At 41.1% G+C, this 22,794-nt stretch overlaps 1 protein-coding gene across 1 annotated transcript in view; it reads left to right on the forward strand.

The window, feature by feature from the left end:
• Nucleotides 1-675: 675 nt before the first annotated feature.
• raly (RALY heterogeneous nuclear ribonucleoprotein) overlaps nt 676-22,794 on the forward strand; it is a 28,375-nt gene continuing 6,256 nt past the window's right edge. Inside the window, exons 1-4 of the mRNA XM_030135028.1 lie at nt 676-946; nt 9,567-9,639; nt 10,673-10,720; nt 20,927-21,090. Coding sequence (XP_029990888.1) covers nt 691-946; nt 9,567-9,639; nt 10,673-10,720; nt 20,927-21,090 — 541 coding nt within the window. The 5' untranslated portion in view covers nt 676-690. The remainder of the gene's footprint in view (nt 947-9,566; nt 9,640-10,672; nt 10,721-20,926; nt 21,091-22,794) is intronic.

Consider the following 22,794-nt stretch of genomic DNA (forward strand, 5'->3'; position numbering starts at 1 on the left):
AACATAATTTTATGTATTTATTTATGTGTGTTTTGTGCTTGTAATTTTATTTTTATTTATCTGTAAAAAATGTTAGTTTTTACAGAGGAAAGTTTTGTGATTTAGTATTAAATTCTGTTCTGAACAATATTTTTTTTTTTTTTTTTTTTTTTTTTTTAGTATTTATGCATATTTCTGGTATAATAAAATTTTTCCAGGAAATATTCTCTGAGAAGAAGAAACAAAACAAGAAAAAAATATTGCCTTGTTAACAGTATTGTGATATATCATGATATATCATATCGTAGTCCTAGTATTGTGATTTGTATTGTATCACCACATTCTTACTGGTACACAGCCCTAATAACGTGCGTGCACTTGAAAACCCTTGGTCGGACTTATCAGACTCACTACTGCCCCCAGTGGTCTGACTTATCAGTGCATGGCAAAGTTTTTGGATGGACGGACGACCAACTGATGACAGTACCCTGAGCAGTTCTCCAACACCAAGGTCTTCATGTCTGTTTAGAACATGAAGACTGGTTTTATTGTGGTTAAACTGAACGTCGGCTGTTTCCTCATGAGTGCGTTCTCTTGACAGTGTCCTTCCTTCATTCTCTCTTTTCCTGCAGATCCTCTTCTCGTCCAGAACATCTGTCGGTCCCATCGGTCCCTCGTCTGTCGGTCCCGTCAGTCTCTCATCTCTCCAGCATGTCGCTGAAGGTCCAGACCAGTAATGTGACCAACAAGACCGACCCAAAGTCCATCAACTCCCGGGTCTTTATCGGTAACCTGAACACGGCGGTGGTGAAGAAGTCCGACGTGGAAAGTATCTTCTCCAAATACGGTCGTGTGCTGGGCTGCTCCGTGCACAAGGGCTATGCCTTCGTCCAGTACGCCAGCGAGAGGCACGCCAGGGGGGCGGTGATCGGAGAGAACGGCAGGGTCCTGGCCGGACAGACGCTGGGTGAGTCACAGGCAGGAGGGGAAAGGGTTAATGTCCAGAGTCACAGGATGGGAAAGGGGTAATATTCAGGCTGACATGAGGAGTGAGGAGGTCAGACCGATGGCTTCAGCTGTTCTGATGAGCATTCAGTGATTTGTCCTTATTTCCTGTGGTCACTTTGGTCAGTTTGATCAGTTTGGTCAGTTTGGTTAGTTTGGTCACTTTGGTTAGTTTGGTCAGTTTGATCAGTTTGGTCAGTTTGATCAGTTTGGTCACTTGGATCAGTTTGGTCACTTTGGTCAGTTTGATCACTTGGGTCCGTTCGATCAGTGTGGTCAACAGTAAAAGTATTGATGGTCTATCCTAAAAGTTGCTTTAAGTTGCTAAATGACCTCATTACCTAATTTGCATAATTGTAAATGTAAAACACCTTAAATGAGTTTAGAACTACAAATGAACTGTACTCCGTCAGTTCTAGTTTTTTATTTGTATTTTTTGGGGCATGTTTTAATGTTCCAGTTCCAACCGTCCTCTGTTATCTGGGTTTGGATCGGGTACAGTGACCCAAAGGAGACACTAGAGGAGTTACTGAGGTTAGGGATTTATGCGTTGGTTGAGTTTTTAGCTTCGTTTTGTTCAGTTTGGTTCAGTTTTGCCCTCGGCCCTTGCGACAGGGTATTGTCAGCCGTCTGTCTGTCTGTATGTGCCAAACCTTTGAGGTCACCTTCACTTTCACTTTCTCACATCTTTATCCACACAGCTCTGTAACTCACCAACTCCTCCACATACAGGTCCGTCATGTTACTTGTAGAAGTATGTCGTCCCCCATCCCACAAATTATTTCGGGCTGGGGGGGGTGGTGGTTCCAGTAGGCTGATGATGTCATTAGTGGGGCTTGGTGGATTGAAGGCCGAGGGTTTTCAATTGTGGGCACGTTATGTTTAACCTTATGGTCCATTTAGGAGACGACAACAAGTCCGAGTTAAACATGAACATTATTAACCAGAACAGTTTTAATGTTCAGTCGGCATTAAATAAATGGACTAAAAAGAGAGACCAGAGAAAACTGTCAACTGACTGGTTTATATTCACTGATTTATTTTAGACAAAGGCTGATACACGCTTTAATGTCAGAGTCTCCAAAAGTCCAGAAGAAGGGGATAGATTTGTCACTAGTGTTTTTTCATATATATATATATATATATATATATATATATATATATATATATATATATATATACACAGTCTGTACATGGGTCTGAAAAACCACCAAATATACCAACAAAGTGTCTAAGTGGGAAACTCTGACTTCTGTGGATTGGTCGACTAAAAGAGCTGCTGCTCCACAACACTGACACCAAAGGCACCGAAATCAGAATCAGCTTTATTGGCCAAGTATGTGAACACATACAAGGAATTTGGCTTCAGTTTTTACAATTCTCACAACATACAGTTCTGACATGAACCCAGAACAACACAATATAGACCAACAGTCCACTGGAGACAGAGACAGCAATGGGATGAGATTTACAGTGGATTTATGATGGAATATGTACTGAGTGTAAACTGGAGTTTATATACACGACCTGATCCCAGTCCAGGGGACCAGAAAAGGTGCACATACAGAAAAGAAATAATACTGCTCTATCCAGAAATCAGACAGGCCATTGGATTTGTCTGATATTTCTCTTTTAAAGTCCTAAATCTGTGTGTATTCTGGTGTCTCCTCTAAATGTGTCAGGCTTGTACCCCTGTCAGATCACACATTCTTGGCTGTACGGACACTCCAGCCTAACAGCCTCCATATTTAATGCCTACACACAGATACAAATGTTTCAGACCTCAGCAGAATCATGCATTGTTTCTTGCACAGATGTGGTGTCCAAAGCATGCCTGCTGAAAAATTCCATATATTGACAGAAACAGTCAAATCAGAGCCACATATTTAGAATGTGGTGTACGGACACTACTGGTGTACGGACTCTAGCAGATGTGAATGGAAATGTGTCTGAGCACATGGTGGCATCTGTGTTCCATCTGGAACTAAGTCTTCTGGTACAGGAGGACACAAACATGTGGAACCAGTGAGAACAGTAGATCTGTAAGGCATAGAGTCCAGATTAGTGATGGAAGTATATTGGTGTACGGACACTCCAGGAATTTGGGTGAACAACGCACCATTGAAAACATGCGCTTCCACGTAAACATCCGTTTGACACATTGTTCCAAATGTTGTGCAGCATACCAGGGAGCAGAGCCACATCTGTCTAGTTGTGCAGATTTAGTCCTAATAATACTGAAAGAACAGGTTCCCATTCTATTATTCCAATTAAAGGGCTGGAAAAGAAGGGGTTAACAACAAAATGGTGGATTGTCTTGAGACTGAAAAGAAGAATTGATAATCAAACAGCTGTTCAACAAAAATGATCAATATTAGGCCTGTAACGGTACACGTACTGAACCGAACCGTTTAGGTACACACCTGTTCGGTTCGGTACACAGCTGTACTGAAACGGCACAGTATGATGAGAAAAAGAAAAAGGAATGAAAGACATCATTCAATGCAGAACTTTAAATCCGCGCAAGTTTCACACGGACATATTGAAGGAGCACACATTGACCCGAAATATGAAATAACAGCTGATATAAGGTTAAAAAAAAACAACAAATATGATGTGAACCTGGAAGGAACAGACTGCAGACCCTCCAGCATCAGTCCAGTCCAGTTTGGATCAGTTCAGGTTCAGATGAAAGACAACAACCAGGAAAGAGACGGAGATAAGACGGACGTTGTTTGGCCCCCAGGAACTACGGTAGTTCTACAACACTGACACTAGCTCTGTCTGTCTGTCTGTGTGTGTGTGTGTGTGTGTGTGTGTGTGTGTGTGTCTGTCTGTCTCTGTGTGTGTGTGTGTGTGTGTGTCTGTCTGTCTGTCTCTGTGTGTGTGTGTGTGTGTGTGTGTGTCTGTCTGTCTGTCTGTCTCTGTGTGTGTGTGTGTGTGTGTGTGTGTCTGTCTGTCTACCATGCACGCTGTATAATAGAGGAATAAATAGAACCTTGAAAGTATGTAAAGTTTCACTTTCGTTTCATGACAGCGTTTGTTACGTTAGTTATGGACCACACCCCCAGGTATATAACTGCGCGCCCCCCCTACCCCCTGGCGCCGACAAAAAAAAAAAATCTCCTGTGCACACACACACACACACACACACACACACACACACACACACAAATACACACAGTGTCCCAAACAGTTTGTTCTCTGTCCTAAAATAAATAATGTGGTTCATTGTGTTGTCAGTGTTTCTCTTCAGTTTGTTTCAACAGAATACCAGTTTACCCTCCTGTTAATGTTGCACTTCATGTGGAATTTTTTTGTTCTTTTTCTGCAGAATGTGAACTGACAGAACTGTGATTAGATTTTTTTTGTTTGTTTGAATCTACCTTTCAGGGAAAAGTGCAATACTAATGTTCAAAATACATTTAGTAATATTAATAATTTGTTTTATTTTGTATTTGATTTGTAGCAGCAGAATTATATTATTCCTGTTTTTCTATGTTCTATTGTCTCCAAAAATTGGGGGAAAAATGTTAAAAAAATTCATAAATGCATTAATAGACATTTTGAGGGGTTTTCTTTCTTCCCATACCGAACCGAAAAAAACCCAAACTGTGGCTTTGAAAACCGAGAACGTACTGAACCAAAAATTTTGTGTACCATTACAGGCCTAGTCCATAAATGAAAAGCAATGTGATGTGTGTATTTTGTAATAAAAGACACAGGAGTTGAGTTGTAATTATTTATTGTGTTACAAAACATTATGTACAATAATTTTGCTCTCTTATAACAATAAAATTGTGGACGTTTTCACGCTCATTGGGTTGAAATTTTATCAGTTTTTATCCGATTTTCTTTAAATTTGGAGGATTGCAAGATCTAGTAATAAGGTGGTCAAAGAAACATTTTGGGAATGGTTTGGGGGGTATCTGTTTGCAATACTGATTAATAGCTGATGCAAATATACTTGGACACCTTGATTGTGATCAGGCCGACAGTGAGTGGATGTGTGGATCTGGTCTATTAAAAATATATGTATATGTGTATATTATTTACAGTGGGTTTTATATTGTAGTATGTACAGAAAGTGCAAATTGAAGTTTTTATACAGTGAATGGTAATGTACAGGAATACAGTCTGTAAAAATATGTTTATGTGTGTATATATATATATATATATATATATATATATATATCAAAATTATTGTAGTGCAAATAGTTTTTTATATAGTGCAAATTAGACAGTTTTATAAAGAGTGCAAAATATAAGTTTGTGAGTTGGTGAATTGGAGTTCTTCCATTCTCGTGAAATGTCATCTGGGCCCAAGTTCTGTTCCATTTGAAAGTCTGCAGAAACCATGAACCTATGGAATACTCAGATGTTGTTCTGGTCTGTTAGCTTAAACCATGGATGCACTGGTTGGTGACTGGTGTAGACTGGGCTGGGAATGTCCCAGGATGCAATGATCAGTTTAGATGAACACAAATCTGGGAAGTGGGACAGGGGGCAGGAGGGAACTTCAAATGTTGTAAACAGTTCCATAAAATACAGTTCTTAAACTAAGAAATGAGCCTTTTTGTGAACTGATAGGTGCATCTGTAATTAATGACACTGATGTGGACTTTGGTTTGGTGTGACCCTGAAGTGCTCAGTCTGGACCTGTTTGTCACTGCAGCTGCTAATGAACAACTGCAGGTTTACAGAGGACTGAGATATGTGTGTGTGTGTGTGTGTGTGTGTGTGTGTGTGTGTGTGTGTGTGTGTGAGATACGTTCAGGGACCTCACCTTTGAAAGAGTAGTCTGTGCAGGGGCTGTGGTGGAGTCACTGAGGCACATGGAGCAGCAGGTGGACTGTGTGTGTGTGTGTGTGTGTGTGTGTGTTTCCCTCAGGTCATGAAGGCGAAGGTCAGTATTGGCTTTGGTTGGATGAAGGTGTGTGTGTTTGGCCTCCTGCCATTTCCACCCCTGGCTGTGGTCAGAGTTCTGGATCAATGCCTCACACACACACACACACACACACACACACACACACACACACACACACACACACACACACACACACACTTGAATGTTCAGCCTGTGGATGCTGTGAACTCCCTTTTCCTCTTCATCAGTCCACTGGTTCATCCTCCTCATCCTCCTTTATCTTCCTCTTCCTGTTGGACACACTCCATCCTGCTCCTTATTGGACATGTGATCAGACTGGGACTGGTGTGTGGCATCAGTGCAGATCAGTATAAGCACACAAGACATTTTCCAAATTCCAAATAAAACGATCATAATATTGTTATTTTTAGTCTTACACCACCTCCTGTATTTAACCACTGCAGATGACATTTATTCACTGTGATTTGTTTCTGTTGTTTCTGTTTATTTTCCATCTCAGCAAGAAAAGGGAATTCTATCTTAAAGATATATATATATATATATATATATATGTATCCCCATTAACTGCTGCAGGACATCAGCTCCTCTTCCCGGGGTCCTCCCATTCCAAACAGACCTAACAGTATCCATTTACAAGCCTTAAGACAATGTGATCCACACTGATATGACCTGTTGAAGTACACTGAACAGTCCAAGAAAATAACATTAACAATAGTAATAATAATAGAGGGTCTGCACGTGACGTCAGCACTAGCAGAAGTCATGGCGGTTCCGCCCACTGAGTGGCAGAAAGAGGGAGATGAGTGACAGCGTTGGCTTCAATCCTGTCTAAACTGAAGAACAATATTGAATAAAGAATGGGGCAGAGCTGTTGTGAGACTGATTGTATGAACAGATTTGAAAAGCAGTGGGAGCTATCGTTTTACAGACACTGAAAGAGAAAGAAAAGAGAAGGAGATGGATCCACAAATCCAGGAAACCAAACCTAGATCTGTGGATCCTGTTTGGGGTCAGCTAACATTCACTGATGCTGTATTTTTGGGTCCAATCAGACCTGAAATGACCTATTGTTTTGGCTAACGGTCCTTCTTAGTGCAGCTCTTGGTTTCATGATCAGATCTTTCATGGTTTTTGTCTTCATTTTGTGATTATGAGTCAGTTATAAAATATCGATATAAAACCCGTAATTTTATGAGAATAAAGTCGAATACAAAAAGAATCACAATGTTATGAGATTAAAGTCATAGTTATAAAAAAAACCCCTCTTAATTCAACAAAAATGTCATTCATTTATGAGATTAAAGTCGTCATATTCTGACAATAAAGCCATAATATGATCAGAATAATGTGTTAATTTAAACCAGGTGGTGTAAATCTGCTAATTTCCCAGAATGCAGTGGTGCCCTGCTGGTCCACAGCAGTAGTATCTGTGTTGGATAAAGGACTGGATCTGAACTAGACTCAGTAAATCTGCTCAGTCCCAGTAGATCATGCATATATTCACTGGGGTCAGTCCACGACCTACTGGAAACGACCTTTGGATCAGCTGGTTCTGGGCCCTAGTTTTAGACCCTTTGGATCAGCTGGTTCTGGGCCCTAGTTTTAGACCCTTTGGATCAGCTGGTTCTGGGCCCTAGTTTTGGAGCCTTTGGATCAGCTGGTTCTGGGCCCTAGTTTTGGAGCCTTTGGATCAGCTGGTTCTGGGCCCTAGTTTTGGACCCTTTGGATCAGCTGGTTCTGGTCCTAGTTTTGGACCCTGGTTGTCAGTCCTGATGAAACCATGTATATTAGTTTCAGGTCCAAATAGCGCTGACCCCCTCCCCCCTGGATCAGGTCTGGATCCTCCATTTGTGTCCACATGTCAGTGTTCATGGACCACTTGTTCTTTGGTAGCTGGTACAGATCCATGTCCAGTCCAACTGTCCTTCATTTAATTTCAGATTTCCCATGGTCCTTTGCTCTGGCTGTGTTTACTGCTATACTCCGTCATGTTGAGCAGGTTGGTTTAAGACACTCAGTCTGACTGAGAGGGGCGTGGCCTGGGGGGAAAGTGACGGATGTGCATACCTTCAAAAATACTGCAAGATTTAAATAAATAAATAAATAAATAAAAATAAAAGTTTCCTATTGTAATTGAATCTCTACCCAGCCTAAACAACAGAAAAACAAACAAATGAGTATCATAATATGTGATAATAGAGGGAAAACAAAGTCACTATCTAAAAGGGGTTTCCTAATGCATGAAGCTTAATATTTATGACTGAGACTGACAGTAAATAGGACAAAAAAAAAAATAAATTAAACAGTCTGGGTGTGTTTATCAGCTTAGAGCCACCAGAAGTGAACAGATGAACGACGGTGTAGAGGTAGAAAAAAAAGCATCTTTACTTTTAATCTGAGTCTGTGTTGTGATCCAAAGGAGGAGAGACACAGCAGGAAATCAGATTTCATACTTTCATTTGTAGTAAATTATGCATGCAGCTCAGAGAGCGTGCACTCTGCTGGGAACTGACTGACAAACAACAGACTGAGAGAGAAGAGGAATGAACTGACAACAGACTGAGAGGGAAGAAGAACAAACTGACAAACAACAGACTGAGAGAGAAGAAAAACGAACTGACAGACTGAGAAAAGAAGAACTGACTGACAGACTGAGAGAAGAAGAGAGGGAGGATGGAGGTAAAAGATGAGCAGACAGCTCCCTCTAGAGGTTAGGATGGGGTAACACATGCAGGCAGCTGCAGAGACTGGCAACTCCATGAGATATGGTGAGCTAAGACAAAGTAAGGTAAGTTAAGGTAACGTCAGGTCAGAGAAGATAAGATAAAGTAAGATGAGATAAGATGAGACAAAGAAAGATGAGATAAAGTAAGATGAGATAAGACTTTTCTTTGGGGGTGACGATAACTCAGCCTTTAACCAAGAATCAAAAGTCTCGCCCTCTACAAAAATTTTGTATTAAAAATATTCCGTTGAGCTGCTGGGAAGTTTCTTTGCGCTGCAAACTTTCATAGATCAGCTGATGTCGCTTAGCAACCGTGACCATAAGTGCAGGGAAAAGGTCAATGAGCGTAACGTTTCACTGTCACTTCTGCGGGGGCATGGACTGTACCACCCCTTACCCCCATTGGAATAGGACAGAAGCCGCCACATGAGCAGGTAGCCAGCCAAAACTCATGCACATGCAACCCCCCCCACCCCCCACCCCAAGCCGAACTGCATGCATGCGGCCGAGCCCCCCCCCCCCCACTGAGTGAAACGCACACACATGCACCCCCTGCCTAACCGCACGTGCAGAACCCCCCCCCCATTCCACACAGCCACATCAACAGATCAATTCCACAGCAAACACTGCATAAGTGACCAGACTACTGCACAGTGATATGACAGACTTGAATCACAGGTAAAAGAACCCATTTTCCTCCAAAGCGGTGCAATAAACATTTTGTGAAAAAATTTGTACCAGAGAATCATGATCTCAATTCTAAGCAAAAGAATCGTGATTCACATTTTTGCCAGAATCGTGCAGCTCTACATTATACCATTAAAACCAGAATAAAACTGGAAGAACAGAATGAACATGTGAGGAATCATTTATCTGTGTCTGATAGGTGAGGGTTAACTGTTTTTAGCTTTCAGAGGTTCTAACACATAAATACTCATCCTTTCCTGTCTTCTGTTGTTCTTTTTCCAGATATCAACATGGCTGGAGAACCCAAACCCAACAGAGCCAAAGGACTGAAGAGATCAGCAGCATCTGTGTACAGGTACAAGCCTGCAACTGAACTCACATCTGTAGAACATCTGGAAGGTTCAGGAACCTACAGCAGCTTAGAGCGATGAAGGGTTAGGAACCCACAGCAGCTTAGAACGAAAAAGAGTCCTGTCCAACTGTCTGAGAGGACGACAGGAGACAGAGGTCAAACAGACAACTGGTGGAAAAGACACCTAGTTTAAACCAGGGTTGGACAAACTGTGTGGGGGGGTCCTCTGGGGGGTGGGGGGTCATGGGTCAGTCCTGGGTGTTTTTTTGTTCTTCAGGTTGGAACATGTATGAGGTGGAACTAATGTTTGACGGTTGGATTCACTCTGGACTCATTTTATGGACGGACACCAAACTGATCTGTTACCATGGTGATCTGACACTAGACTAGACAAAGAGTTTAGGTTTGGACACTGGACATGGACTGAACTGGACTGGAAAAGACACATGGAGGACACACATGTTTGGACAGTTTGGACTTTTCTGTTCTCAGATGTCCAATGTTAACGGGCTCATGGACCCACTGATACTGGTCACATGTTCATCTGTGGAACCAACGTGTGTTTGATGGACTAAAAAAACAGCAAAGGCACAAACTGGAAAAACAACCAGTGGATGTTCAATCTACTGAACTGGACTGGACTGGACTGGACTGACTGGACTGGACCGGACTAACTGGACTGGACTGAAGTGGACTGGACTGTTCTCTCTCTCTCTCTCCCCCTCTCTCTCCCTCTCTCCCTCCCTCTCTCCTTCTCTCTCCCTCCCTCCCTCTCTCTCTCTCCTCCCCCCCCCCCCCCCCCTTTCTCTCTCTCTCCGCCCCCCCCCCCCCCATGGTGTTGTTTCCCACACTTTATAATTATGTCCATGTTTATGTATTCCTCATTTTCTGTGTTTTATTGTTGTTGGTTTTTTTTTTTTTTACTCTAAATTGTGTGTTCCATCAAACAGCCTGTGATGTTTAAAATGATGCTGTTCTTCATTATTATCCTCTGTCACTGTTTTTTCCGTGTTTTTTTTTTTTTTTTTCTTCTCAGTGGTTATGAGTTTGACTACGATTACTACAGAGAAGACTTCTATGACAGGTAAGAGGACCAATGTGTGTTAGTTTGGTTTGTGTCCAGGGTTCGTTTGTGTCCAGCACATGTTCTCTGTGTTCCCATCTTCATATCAGTGGAAGGATAATCACATTAGCCTTTACAGGACCCACAAGAAAATAGTGCAGACCCCCCCAGGAGAACACCAACAATACCAGTAATAACAACCGCAATGAGAACCACAGTGACGACAACCACCAAAACTAGAAGCAGACCTGCTTTTAAGAAACACTGCTCTAATTAACAGTAGTTTGACCAGTGTGAACTTTACTGAAGCATTCTGTAGAAACCACCAACATGTTTGGATCCACAAATGTTGGCCTTCAAAGTAACATTCATATGTGTATGTACATATATATATATATATATATATATATATATATATATACATACAGGTAGGATAACCGCAAAAATAACACAATTAACTGTGTGACTTTTTCAGCTCTAACCTTGTGTGTGTGAGCTCAGGTACAGTTGAGTGCTTTTTGAAGGTTCTGAAATGACTGAAATAATGAAGGAGAAGTTTATTTACTGTTCAGATTATTCTGTTGGAGTCGACTGTCGTGACACTAGAAAAGAACAGCACGTTACTTTGGCCTAGACACTCTGAGGCTTCTTTAACGAGTGCATTGTGCGGTTAATTGAAAATGTTTTCCCTTAAACAGTCCAATAAACCACAGTTCACAGCTCACATAGTCAGACATAAATATGTTGTAGAGGTTTGGAATAGAAGAAACAGATCAGTCATTGGATTGTCAAGAATGTGTAATAAGCCCTTTTTTTTGTTTCTACGACATTAAAGTAATATGACTGTCTGCTGAGGAATGGAATCAGGATGGAGATTTCATGGATACCAGATGGGAACCAAGTTTACCCAAAAGGAGAAGTGGCTTTTTTCTCTGACTTTTAAAGAACTGAAATAAGGCTAATGACCTTCATTTTGTCTTGTGTTAATATAATTATACTTTTCTTTTTTCTTTTGTTCAGACCAGGTACAGTTTTTAGATGTTACCTGCTTGACAGTTTCGGGCTGTGATAGGTCCGTCAAGCCGACCGGCTGATAAATGACACGTCAGCAGGACGTCGGATGATGAGTGACAACACATCAAACCCAAGCAGATAAACTCAGAAGTCCAGTGTCAGAAAATTGAAATAGAATTTTTTTTTTTTTTTCCAACAGCTGAACACTATTTTAGCATCAACTTAAATATCACTACAAATATTGAACATCATCATTTTTTGAACAAATGCTTTGTTTTAAACATGTTAATTTAAATCATTCAACACAACAACAATATTTAGTTAATGAATAAAAACATCTGCATTTACATCGACAGTGATTTCACTGAAAAACGTGTATTCTGCCTTTATCGTTTGCATCTCCAATAATTGTGCACCTTTCAACAAGACATGGAATGACCTGTCAATCAACTGGGGTGGTACTGGCACCCGAGGAGGTGTCCAATCAGGTTCCAGAGGTGCCCTGGTTAGGGTTAGGGGTTTAGGGTTGGGTTAGAGCAGGGGTGTCAAACTCAGATCCTCAAGGGCCGGTATCCTGCATGTTTTAGATGTTTCCCTCTTCCAACACACCTGATTCAAATGATAAGCCTATCATCCAACTCTGCAGAAGCCTGATAACGACCGTCAGGTGTGCTGGAAGAGGGAAACATCTAAAACATGCAGGATACCGGCCCTCGAGGACCGGAGTTTGACACCTGTGGGTTTGAGGGTTAGGGGTTAGGCCAGTGGTTCCCAACCTTTTTTGGCTCCTGACCCCATTTTAACATCACAAATTTCTGCCGACCCCAGACATTCAAAATGGAGACATTTTTTGCTAAAATTCATTTATTTTTGATCATGTAATAGTTTTCTATACTATGTTGCAAATAAACGTTAATTTCAGAGGATATTTAGTCTATATAATGTCTATTATTGTGGACAGAGGCAGTAAATCCAGGTGTAGATTAAAGGTCAGGATCTGTCCAGTCAGTCCAGCTGGGATTTACAAGGAGGACAATTAATACTGAACAAACTAGAACTGAAACTATGAATTATGAAAGAGCTGCAGCATCTGAAACTGACCACAATGAACATTTGACAGATAAACAGAACCACAGAGAACAGAACCACACATAAACAGAACCACACATAAACAGAACCACAGAGAAACAGAACCACAGAGAACAGAACCACACATAAACAGAACCACAGAGAAACAGAACCACAGAGAAACAGAACCACACATAAACAGAACCACAGAGAACAGAACCACACATAAACAGAACCACAGAGAAACAGAACCACAGAGAACAGAACCACAGTGCTGCAGTTTCAGCTTCACAGTTTGTCTTTTATGTATTGTGATTGTCTCTGTCAACTCACCAAATATTTTTTGTTAGTAATTTTTTTTAATCAGTTACTAGAAATTTCAGGCAACCCCACGTGAGGTCCTGACCCCAAGCTTGAAAAACACTGGACTATTCCATACAGGGGTAAGATGGATCAGAAACAGCAGCTGCTGTCAGTCGATCAGACAACAGCTCATAATGGTTCTATTTTTTTTCCGTCCTTGTATTAATCGGACCAACATCTGTTCTAAGACGGTATATTTTAATGTACCTCAGCGGTGGTGGTGTTGTGCGGTAACTGTTCGGTATCTGAGTGGACCAGGTCACAGCTGTCCTCACTGTTGTCAGGTCAGATGGTCTTCCTGCTTTACACTTTTGCTATTCCATGAACCTGAATTAAATCTATGGGTTCTATCACGTCTCCACTCATTTCACTGAGGTTACAGATCTTATGTCGTGTTTCCACTACATGAAATCGGCTTGACTCCACTCTGGTACCAGGTCCTATTCCAGACCGTTTCCATTCCAGGATACTACCCACTTTACAGTACCTGGGCGTCATAGCAATGCGGTGCGTTACTGCTGTGTCGTCTGCTCACAGTTGCTGATAAACTCGCTCGTTGCGTGTTGTCTCGTCAAACTCATACGGAATTTTTCCGTCTGAATCTCCTGGACAAACCATGGTGTAGTTCTACAGACTGTCATCATGTGGATTCACCTACTGACAGATTTACTGTCAACTTCTGCATCTGTTTTATGTGAGAGGGCGGGTCACAGAGACGACTCTGACCAATCAGTGGTCTGCAGTGTTTACACAGTGTCACCTTTTAGTATCTGGTCCCCAGTCCTGGAACCTCAGCGGAGGTGAGACCAAAAAACTAGTACCAGGTACCAGATTCCAGGTCCTTTTTCTTAATGGTCCTTTTCTTAAGGCTGAGTCGAGTCGAGTCGATACCACGTAGTGGAAATGCGGCATTAGAGTGTGCACTTTGGTACCAACAGTAAAGTCTGGATCTGTCAGCGTCTACATGTAGAAGCTACAGATATCCATCTGATCTGAATTTGTCCTGAAGTTGATCTCTTCTGTCAGATAACAGAGTGTGCATTTTCCCCCATGGGGAAACAAATAACAATACAACAAAGCAGTTTATTCAGCATCAGATGGAGGAATGTGAAAACTTCTGCGGTGCAGGGTTTGGAGTTTCCCTAAAGATGCTCATATTTGTGGGACAAACATCCCTCCCAAGGCTCTTTAGGCTCCTGTCAGAACACATCAGTGTTTGTGTGTTTTGTAATCCACCAGCCTAATGCAGAGGAACAGGGTACTGTAGGTCCTCCTTCCTCTGAGGACGTAAAGGCTGTCCTGTCTGATAATTCACATCTGCATTCTTGTTGCTTTTCTTCTGCTCATTCAAGCCAATGAAGGGACAGTCAGGGGGTTGTTGTCTGGGGGGGGGTTGTAGAGCGCTGCTTGTCCTCCAGAGTTTGGATGGAGATGTTCCAGTAGTGGGTAGTCCTTCTAAAACAGGTCCTTCTCAGTCCTAACCTGAATGTCTCATCATAGTCTTCATTCATGACATTGTGCAGACAGTTGTCTTTTGTTTTAATGTATAGAGGGTCTGCACATCCGTCACTTCCCCCCCAGGCCACGCCCCTCTCAGTCAGACTGAGTGTCTTAAACCAACCTGCTCAACATGACGGAGTATAGCAGTAAACACAGCCAGAGCAAAGGACCATGGGAAATCTGAAATTAAATGAAGGACAGTTGGACTGGACATGGATCTGTACCAGCTACCAAAGAACAAGTGGTCCATGAACACTGACATGTGGACACAAATGGAGGATCCAGACCTGATCCAGGGGGGAGGGGGTCAGCGCTATTTGGACCTGAAACTAATATACATGGTTTCATCAGGACTGACAACCAGGGTCCAAAACTAGGGCCCAGAACCAGCTGATCCAAAGGGTCCAAAACTAGGGCCCAGAACCAGCTGATCCAAAGAGTCCAAAACTAGGGCCCAGAACCAGCTGATCCAAAGGCTCCAAAACTAGGGCCCAGAACCAGCTGATCCAAAGGCTCCAAAACTAGGGCCCAGAACCAGCTGATCCAAAGGCTCCAAAACTAGGGCCCAGAACCAGCTGATCCAAAGGGTCCAAAACTAGGGCCCAGAACCAGCTGATCCAAAGGCTCCAAAACTAGGGCCCAGAACCAGCTGATCCAAAGGGTCCAAAACTAGGTACCAGAACCAGCTGATCCAAAGGGTCTAAAACTAGGGACCAGAACCAGCTGATCCAAAGGGTCTAAAACTAGGGTCCAGAACCAGCTGATCCAAAGGTCATTTCCAGTAGATCGTGGACTGACCCCAGTGAATCTATGCATGATCTACTGGGACTGAGCAGATTTACTGAGTCTAGTTCAGATCCAGTCCTTTATCCAACACAGATACTACTGCTGTGGACCAGCAGGGCACCACTGCATTCTGGGAAATTAGCAGATTTACACCACCTGGTTTAAATTAACACATTATTCTGTAATATTATGGCTTTATTGTCAGAATATGACGACTTTAATCTCATAAACCAATGACATTTTTGTTAAATAGAGGTGTTTTTTTTTTATAACTACAACTTTATTCTCATAACATTGTGATTCTTTTTGTATTCGACTTTATTCTCATAAAATTCCAGGTTTTATCTCCATATTTTCTGACTTTCTTCTGGTAGTGCCCAGTGTTTTTCTTTTCTTCTGTGGTCCTAATACTCCGTCGTAGCTTTATTCTCCAGTTCCTCCGTATTTGTAAAACTAAGTTGGCCTCAGTTTCAGTTAGTTTACTAATCATGTAGGAGCACAAGGTTCACAATCACAAAATGAGACAAAAACCAGGAAAGATCTGATCATGAAACCAAGAGCTGCACTAAGAAGGACCGTTAGCCAAAACAATAGGTCATTTCAGGTCTGATTGGACCCAAAAATACAGCATCAGTGAATGTTAGCTGACCCCAAACAGGATCCACAGATCTAGGTTTGGTTTCCTGGATTTGTGGATCCATCTGCTTCTCTTTTCTTTGTCTTTGGGTGTCTGTAAACGATAGCTCCCACTGCTTTAAGAACCTGAAAATACAATCAACCAACAACAGCTCTGCAACATTTTGGATTCAATATAGTTCTTCAGTTTAAACAGGATTGAAGCCAACGCTGTGACTCATCTCCCTCTTTCTGCCACTCAGTGGGCGGAATCGCAGTGACTTCCGCCAGCGCTGACGTCACCTGCAGACCCTCTATATCATAAAATGTGAATTTCTTTCTTTTTGTTTTGTATTGTATTTCTGAGATGTACAATGGGGAAAAAAAGCAATCTGAATGGACCAAAAACAGACAATAGCAAAAACTGTCAATAATAGGACTGATTTATATTCACTGATTAGTTTTAGATAAGATAAGACTAAATATGATTCCCCACCATTGGGAAATTTCACAGTTAGACAAAGAACGATAACATTAGAGTAGGGATGGAACCATATGAAAATTTCATTTCATGGTTTTCATTATTATTGTGGTATTGTTGAAATTGTGCTCAAAGTGTTCAAAAAGTACTGATACACACACTGAAAGAATTTAACCAAGTTGTATTTAAAAAAATAAATAGATAAAAAATAAATAAATAAAATAATAGTCACAATGTACCTTCTGTTGCAGAAACATTTAAATATTAACCCTTAGTGGTCTGAGCCTATTTTGTCTGTTTTTCAGTCCTTTTGATTTTGCCTTTATATGCTATGTAAACACATATTTACTATACCCATGTTTGGATCTGTTTTTTCAGCACAACTTCATCTACATCATCTATTATTTTTTTCACTTTAACCTACTATAAATGGGGGGGCTTATTTCAGGAAAATTTTCGGATTCAACTTTAGCTCAGATTTTGTAATGCTCCCATGTCTTGGGAATACAAAAATATGAAAAAATTTCAAATCAAGCCCAATAACCCCCCCACCCCGAAAATTACTCTTTCAACCCTGAAAACGTGGGGTTTTTGTCAACTTTCAAACCTTCTGCACTTTTGATAAAGTACAGTGTGTCAATCTGCTCATGCTGGGCCCTTAAATGTTTTTTTGTGAGACATGTCATGTCTTCAGAGTGCTTTGAACTACAAAAGGTGTAGAGTCAAGGTCCAGTTGTAAGTCAAAGGTCACCCAAATGGTCCAAATGCATATTGGATGGAATTCAGCAGTTCATGTGGGTTCTTCCAAATGTTGGGCTCAGGTTCTCTCCTCAGAACACAAACAACTGACATTCAATCAGACACATTCAGCACAACTGTTTCCTCATGTATTCTGCAAACAGACACGAAAAAAGAACAGTCGGTAGTTTCACATGACTGACATTTACATGTATATGTCCTGTTGTGGGTGATGCAGTGGATAGACCTGAAGCCTCACAGACAGAAGGTCCTGGGTTCAATTCAACACCATGTCCATGGGGGTGGGACCTTTAGTCCATGGGGGTGGGACCTTTCTGTGTGGAGTTTGCATGTTCTCCCCGTGTCTGTGTAGGTTCTCTCTGGTCCTCTGGCTCCTCCCACCATCCAAACACATGCTCTGATAGGTTCATGGGTTCATCTAAATCCCCCATAGGTGTGAATGTGACAGTGGTTGTTTGTCTCTATATGTTCAGTCTGTGATGAACTGGTCACATGTCCAGGGTGAACCCCGCCTTCACCCATAAGTAGCTGGGATAGGCTCCACCCCCATGACCCTAGTGAGGATAAAGCAGGTTCAGAAAATGAATGAACGAAGTGTTAGTGCTTCCCACCAAAATGTGTGCTAGGAACAGAACTGAGGACAGATTTGATAAATGTCAGAATGGTCTGAATTTTTGAAAAAACTAGGTATTTTGGTGACCTTTAACCTCCACTATGACCTTGACATTAGACTGTTCATAGTACAAAGTACTCTTATGATACACTCTGGCACTGACAGGATCATGAACTGTCCCATCATGAACATATTTATATACTGCACTGGACAAAAGAGAGGAGAAGCTGGGAAAGAGGAGATTTTCAGAGTTAAAACAGTAATTTTCAGGGTAGGGGGGGGTTTGGATGAAAATTTCAAAAAAAATTACACAGGAGTGCTTAGAACATCTTGTTGCATCAGAAAATCAGGGCTAATGTGGTATTTGATATTAAGCCCCCCCGCCCGCCACTATAAAAACATAAAAGGACAGAAAACACACAAAAAATATATAAAATCCAATTTGACAAATGTATATAATTTATTGCATAAATAACACACAGATGCTTAACGAACCTTTTAAAAACACTTTAAAAGTGAATATTGGTTCTAAATATTAGGTATAGAAAATTAAAATAATAAATTAAAACTATACTCAAATATTTGACATTAAAGCAGATCTTTACATAGGGTTTTTTCCCCTGAAAGTGCTGTAATCAAACACGGTTATCATAATAATTAGAATTTAAATGTTAATACTAACCGTCTGTGATTTCACCGCCATTTATCATTATACCGGTAATCGTTACATCCCTACATTAGAGTCTCCAATAGCCAGGACTCCTGTGAAAAAGGAGGTTCTGGTTAAATAAAGGTTAAATAAAATCCAATAAAAAGTCTGCACTAACACCAGAAGAACTGGATTTATTGGTGGTTCTTCCACATTTGTCAAACCCTCAGTGTTTCCGTTCGTGTAAACCAGCTTCATACTGAACACACACATTAAATAAATCTGTCAGATTCTGTTGTTTCCAGTTTCCAACTCTATCCCATTGTTGAAATATTCATCTGATTAGTTTTTACCGCTGAAAATCAGTTTGGAAAGTTAAATAGTTCCCAAGTAAACTTAGATCAGAACTTCCTTTGGAACAGAGTTGATCAAACTGCACATTTATGGCAGTACTTTGGTCATATTTCCACATTCAACAGGATCTGAAGGATTGTCTAATTACAGGTTTGGACCCTGTGGACAAACCCTGTCTCTAAAGGTCATCACAAACATCTAAATTACATTTATATAAGTTTTTGACCCTGTTAACTTTGGAACATTTGATGAAAGCAGATCCAGACCGTTGTCTCCAAAACTAAATATTTGGCCTTTTTCTCTGGAAACTTCCTTCAACACCATAGTTTGGAACCTTTTACTTCAAGTCTAAATTTATGGCCCTTGTTCGAGGTAATCCTCTGTTATTTACAGAAGTACTGACATTATGAATCTGCTGAAATATGTTTCATCTGCATGGACCTGAACACACACTATATGGAAAAAAGAATGATTTCACAATGATGTTTGAACATTTAATCTATAAAAACAACAAGTGTTCAGAGAAAGCAAACCTCCGCCAAGCACCCTCAATGGTTTGCATGTGTGGATGGACTATTTCTGTTTACCTGGAGGTATTGGGGTCACTGTGCTTTGTGTGTTTGTGTGTGTGCGTGTTTGTTAGCAAGATAAGTGAAAAAGTTAGGGACAGATTTTCATGAAGTTTTCAGTAAATATTGATACTGGTACAAGGAAGAAATGATTAAATTTTGGTGGTAATCGGGGCATGGGGGCACAGATCTGTCTTGGCAGAGTTCTGCGCTCTCAGAGTGCTTTTCTAGTTTAAATTCAACAGTTTCCAGGTTGTTCCATACAGCAGGAACAGTTGCAGCTTGGTACCAGTCATGTGTCTGTCCAATTAGATTCAGTTCACATCAATACTGAGTTCTAATTTTAAATGTGTGGTAAATGGGATTTTCAGTCTTCAGTGTAAATGTCCACAGAGTCCACATTCCACAGTGGATGTGGACAATTTAGTTCCAGATACAAGAGACTGTTCTAAGCTACAGGTGGATCCAGTTGGAGGCTAATCGGAGTCATTTTGAATTTTGGATGAATTCTGGAAAATGCCTCGATGACAGATGGAAAACTGTAGATGTTGTGACCTTGCTGTGACCTTGAACTTTGTCCTACTGGGACCAAAATGGACTGGGTTGGTCCCAGGGCCTAGGCCTATCTGTGGGGAAGATTTGGGAAAGATGGGTGGAAGAGTTTTACACTAAAGATGAACAAACAAAGTAAAGTGATCACAATACCTCCTGGTGGAGGGAATAACAGAGCAGTGAAAGCACAGGTATCAAACATGTGGCCCAGGGGCCAAATCCGGCCCACCAAAGAGTCAAATCCGGCCCCTGAGATGAATTAGTGAAATGCGAAAATTACACTGAAGATATGAACAATCAATGATGTTAAAATAATTTTAGGTCAATTCAATATAAAGTGGATCAGAACCAGTAAAATACTATCAGAATAACCTATAAATAATGACAACTGCTATTTTCCTCTGTTTTAGTGTAAAAAAAAAAGTAAAATTACACAAAAATGTTTACATTTACAGACTAGCCGTTTACAAAAAATGTGAATAACCTGTAATGTCTTAAGAGAAGTCTGTGGAATTGTACCAATATTCTGCCTGTTATTTAATGTTTTGTGTATTTGTAGATCCGCGGGGATCTGTAAGATGTAATATATATGTATAAATGATAAACTGAGGTGTAATATTGTGTGTGTGTGTGTGTGTGGGGGGGGGGGGGGGGGGTCAACTGCACATATTTCTGCTCTTACTGTGAGCGTCATTGAATTCATCTGATGGAACGTCATCTGTTCACTCTGTTCTTATTAGTGACATTCAACAGATGAATCGAACATAAACTTCTGTCTGTTCAACTCTGACCCTCTGGTACTGTTTTCATATCAACAGTCATCATTTCATTCTTTAATAAAGTTCTTCTTTGATCATTTGTGATGATTATGGTTTGATTCCTCTCTCTTGTCGTATCTCCTCAGGTTGTTTGAGTTTCGTGGACGGGTGTCACCGGTGCCCAGGGTGGTGTCTGTCAAACGGCCGAGGGTGGGACTTCCTCTGGTTCACAGAGTCAAGGCTCTGCCAGTCAAACTGTTGGCACGCAACACGTCTGTCCTGAACACCAGCAACGGAAACAGACAAACATGTGAGTAACATGTGACCTATGAACACATGACCTGCGGACACGTGACCCTCCATAGAGGACACGGATTTGTTTACGTTTTCTGTAAAATGTGAGAGAAACTCCTTAAACTGTTATAAATTTAACTGTTTTAATCAGGTTCAAAATCCTCCTAAACCTTTCACTAGACCAGTGGTTCTGACCCTTTTGTCCTTTTTTTCCAGTTTGTTTTTTGAGGTTGTGGTGGAAAAATTTACTTTTTATATTTTATACTCTTTATATTTTATACTGTTAGTACATCTTCTTTTAATGCTGAGTCATTATTCATTATGTGTGATGTTTACCACTCTGTAACACCCCCAACCCAGGAACGGAGTTCTTGCCTTGAGTTAAAACCCAAACACCTAAATGTCTGAATGTGTACGTAGATAGAGGATGGCGCCTGCACTCCAGATAGGATCCAAGCAAGGTTAGAGTGGAGAGGTCATCATGACCTCTTCACGGAGCAGAGAAGGAGTAGTATGGGGTGGTACGATGTACGTAAGGAATGACATCATAGTTTGAGGGGGTTGGATTTGGTTCTATATAATCTTTAGTTTTCTCTTGTTTGATCAGACTTCACTTACAGAGTTTCTCTGTGATTGACTTCTCAATAAATGCATTTATTTATTTTAACTCTAACTTTCTCTCCTCCTCTTTGTGTGTGGGTTATCAATTGAACATTTCCATAACAAGGTGAACACCAGACTGGTCATGGGGGGGTGGGGGGTGTCTTCTCGGACATGGTTTGAGTCCCAGGTGGATGGACAGAGACACGTGTCCATAAACAGTAACACGAGTAAGAGGCAAAAAGATGTATCCCAAATTTCCCAGAACACTGGGTCTGTAAAGGAAGCGGTGGTGCCGGTACATTCCTGCTGACTGACTGTATTCCATCCTAAGTTAACAGACTGCTGTTAACTTAGGATGGAATGAAAACCATCTGTGCTCTGACTAAACTCAGAATACACCCAATAAAATCTGCATGGACACAAATCCAGAACGTAAATCCAGGATGTGTTATAAGGTTCAGCTGAGTCACAGCTAAGAGGAAAATTACCCTCAAGGACCTGAGCTTTTCACCGCTAAAGGTCATCTACGCCACAGTCAGAGCCACTCCGTCTTGAAAAGCTCTGTTTATTATTGTGTAACACTGGTTTTTCACAGTACAACCTGCAGGAACCAAAACTCCTTCTCATCCATTCTGCTGCAGACCTCTGATGTCCATCCCATTCTGACCGTTCCTAAAATCATGTGGTTTCAAACTTCCTGTTGGTCGGACACATAGTCCAAACTGTTCTTCAGTTAATACCAGTCTACTATTCTACCTGTGGTAAACCTGTGAGTGGTGTTAATACTCATGTTTCTATATGGATTTAAAGGGAAACTGAAGTGAGTTGAAATTTGAAAGATAATTTGGTTTCTTCATCAGTACATACTATTTGTTGCTGCTCAAACCATGTTTTTCATTCTATTGCACAGGTGTCAAACATGCAGCCCAGGGCCCAAATCTGGCCCGCCGAAGGGTCCAATCTGGCCCATAGGGTGAATTTGTGAAATGCAAAAATTACATTCAAGATATTAACAGTCAATCCTTTTTGTTTAGGGTCCACATAAAGCCCTACTTTAGTCTCAAGTGGGTCAGATCAGTAAAATACTACCATAAAAAGCTACAAATAATGACAACTG

This window comes from Sphaeramia orbicularis, chromosome 5, assembly GCF_902148855.1.
Source record: "Sphaeramia orbicularis chromosome 5, fSphaOr1.1, whole genome shotgun sequence".
NCBI classification, from domain to species: domain Eukaryota; kingdom Metazoa; phylum Chordata; class Actinopteri; order Kurtiformes; family Apogonidae; genus Sphaeramia; species Sphaeramia orbicularis.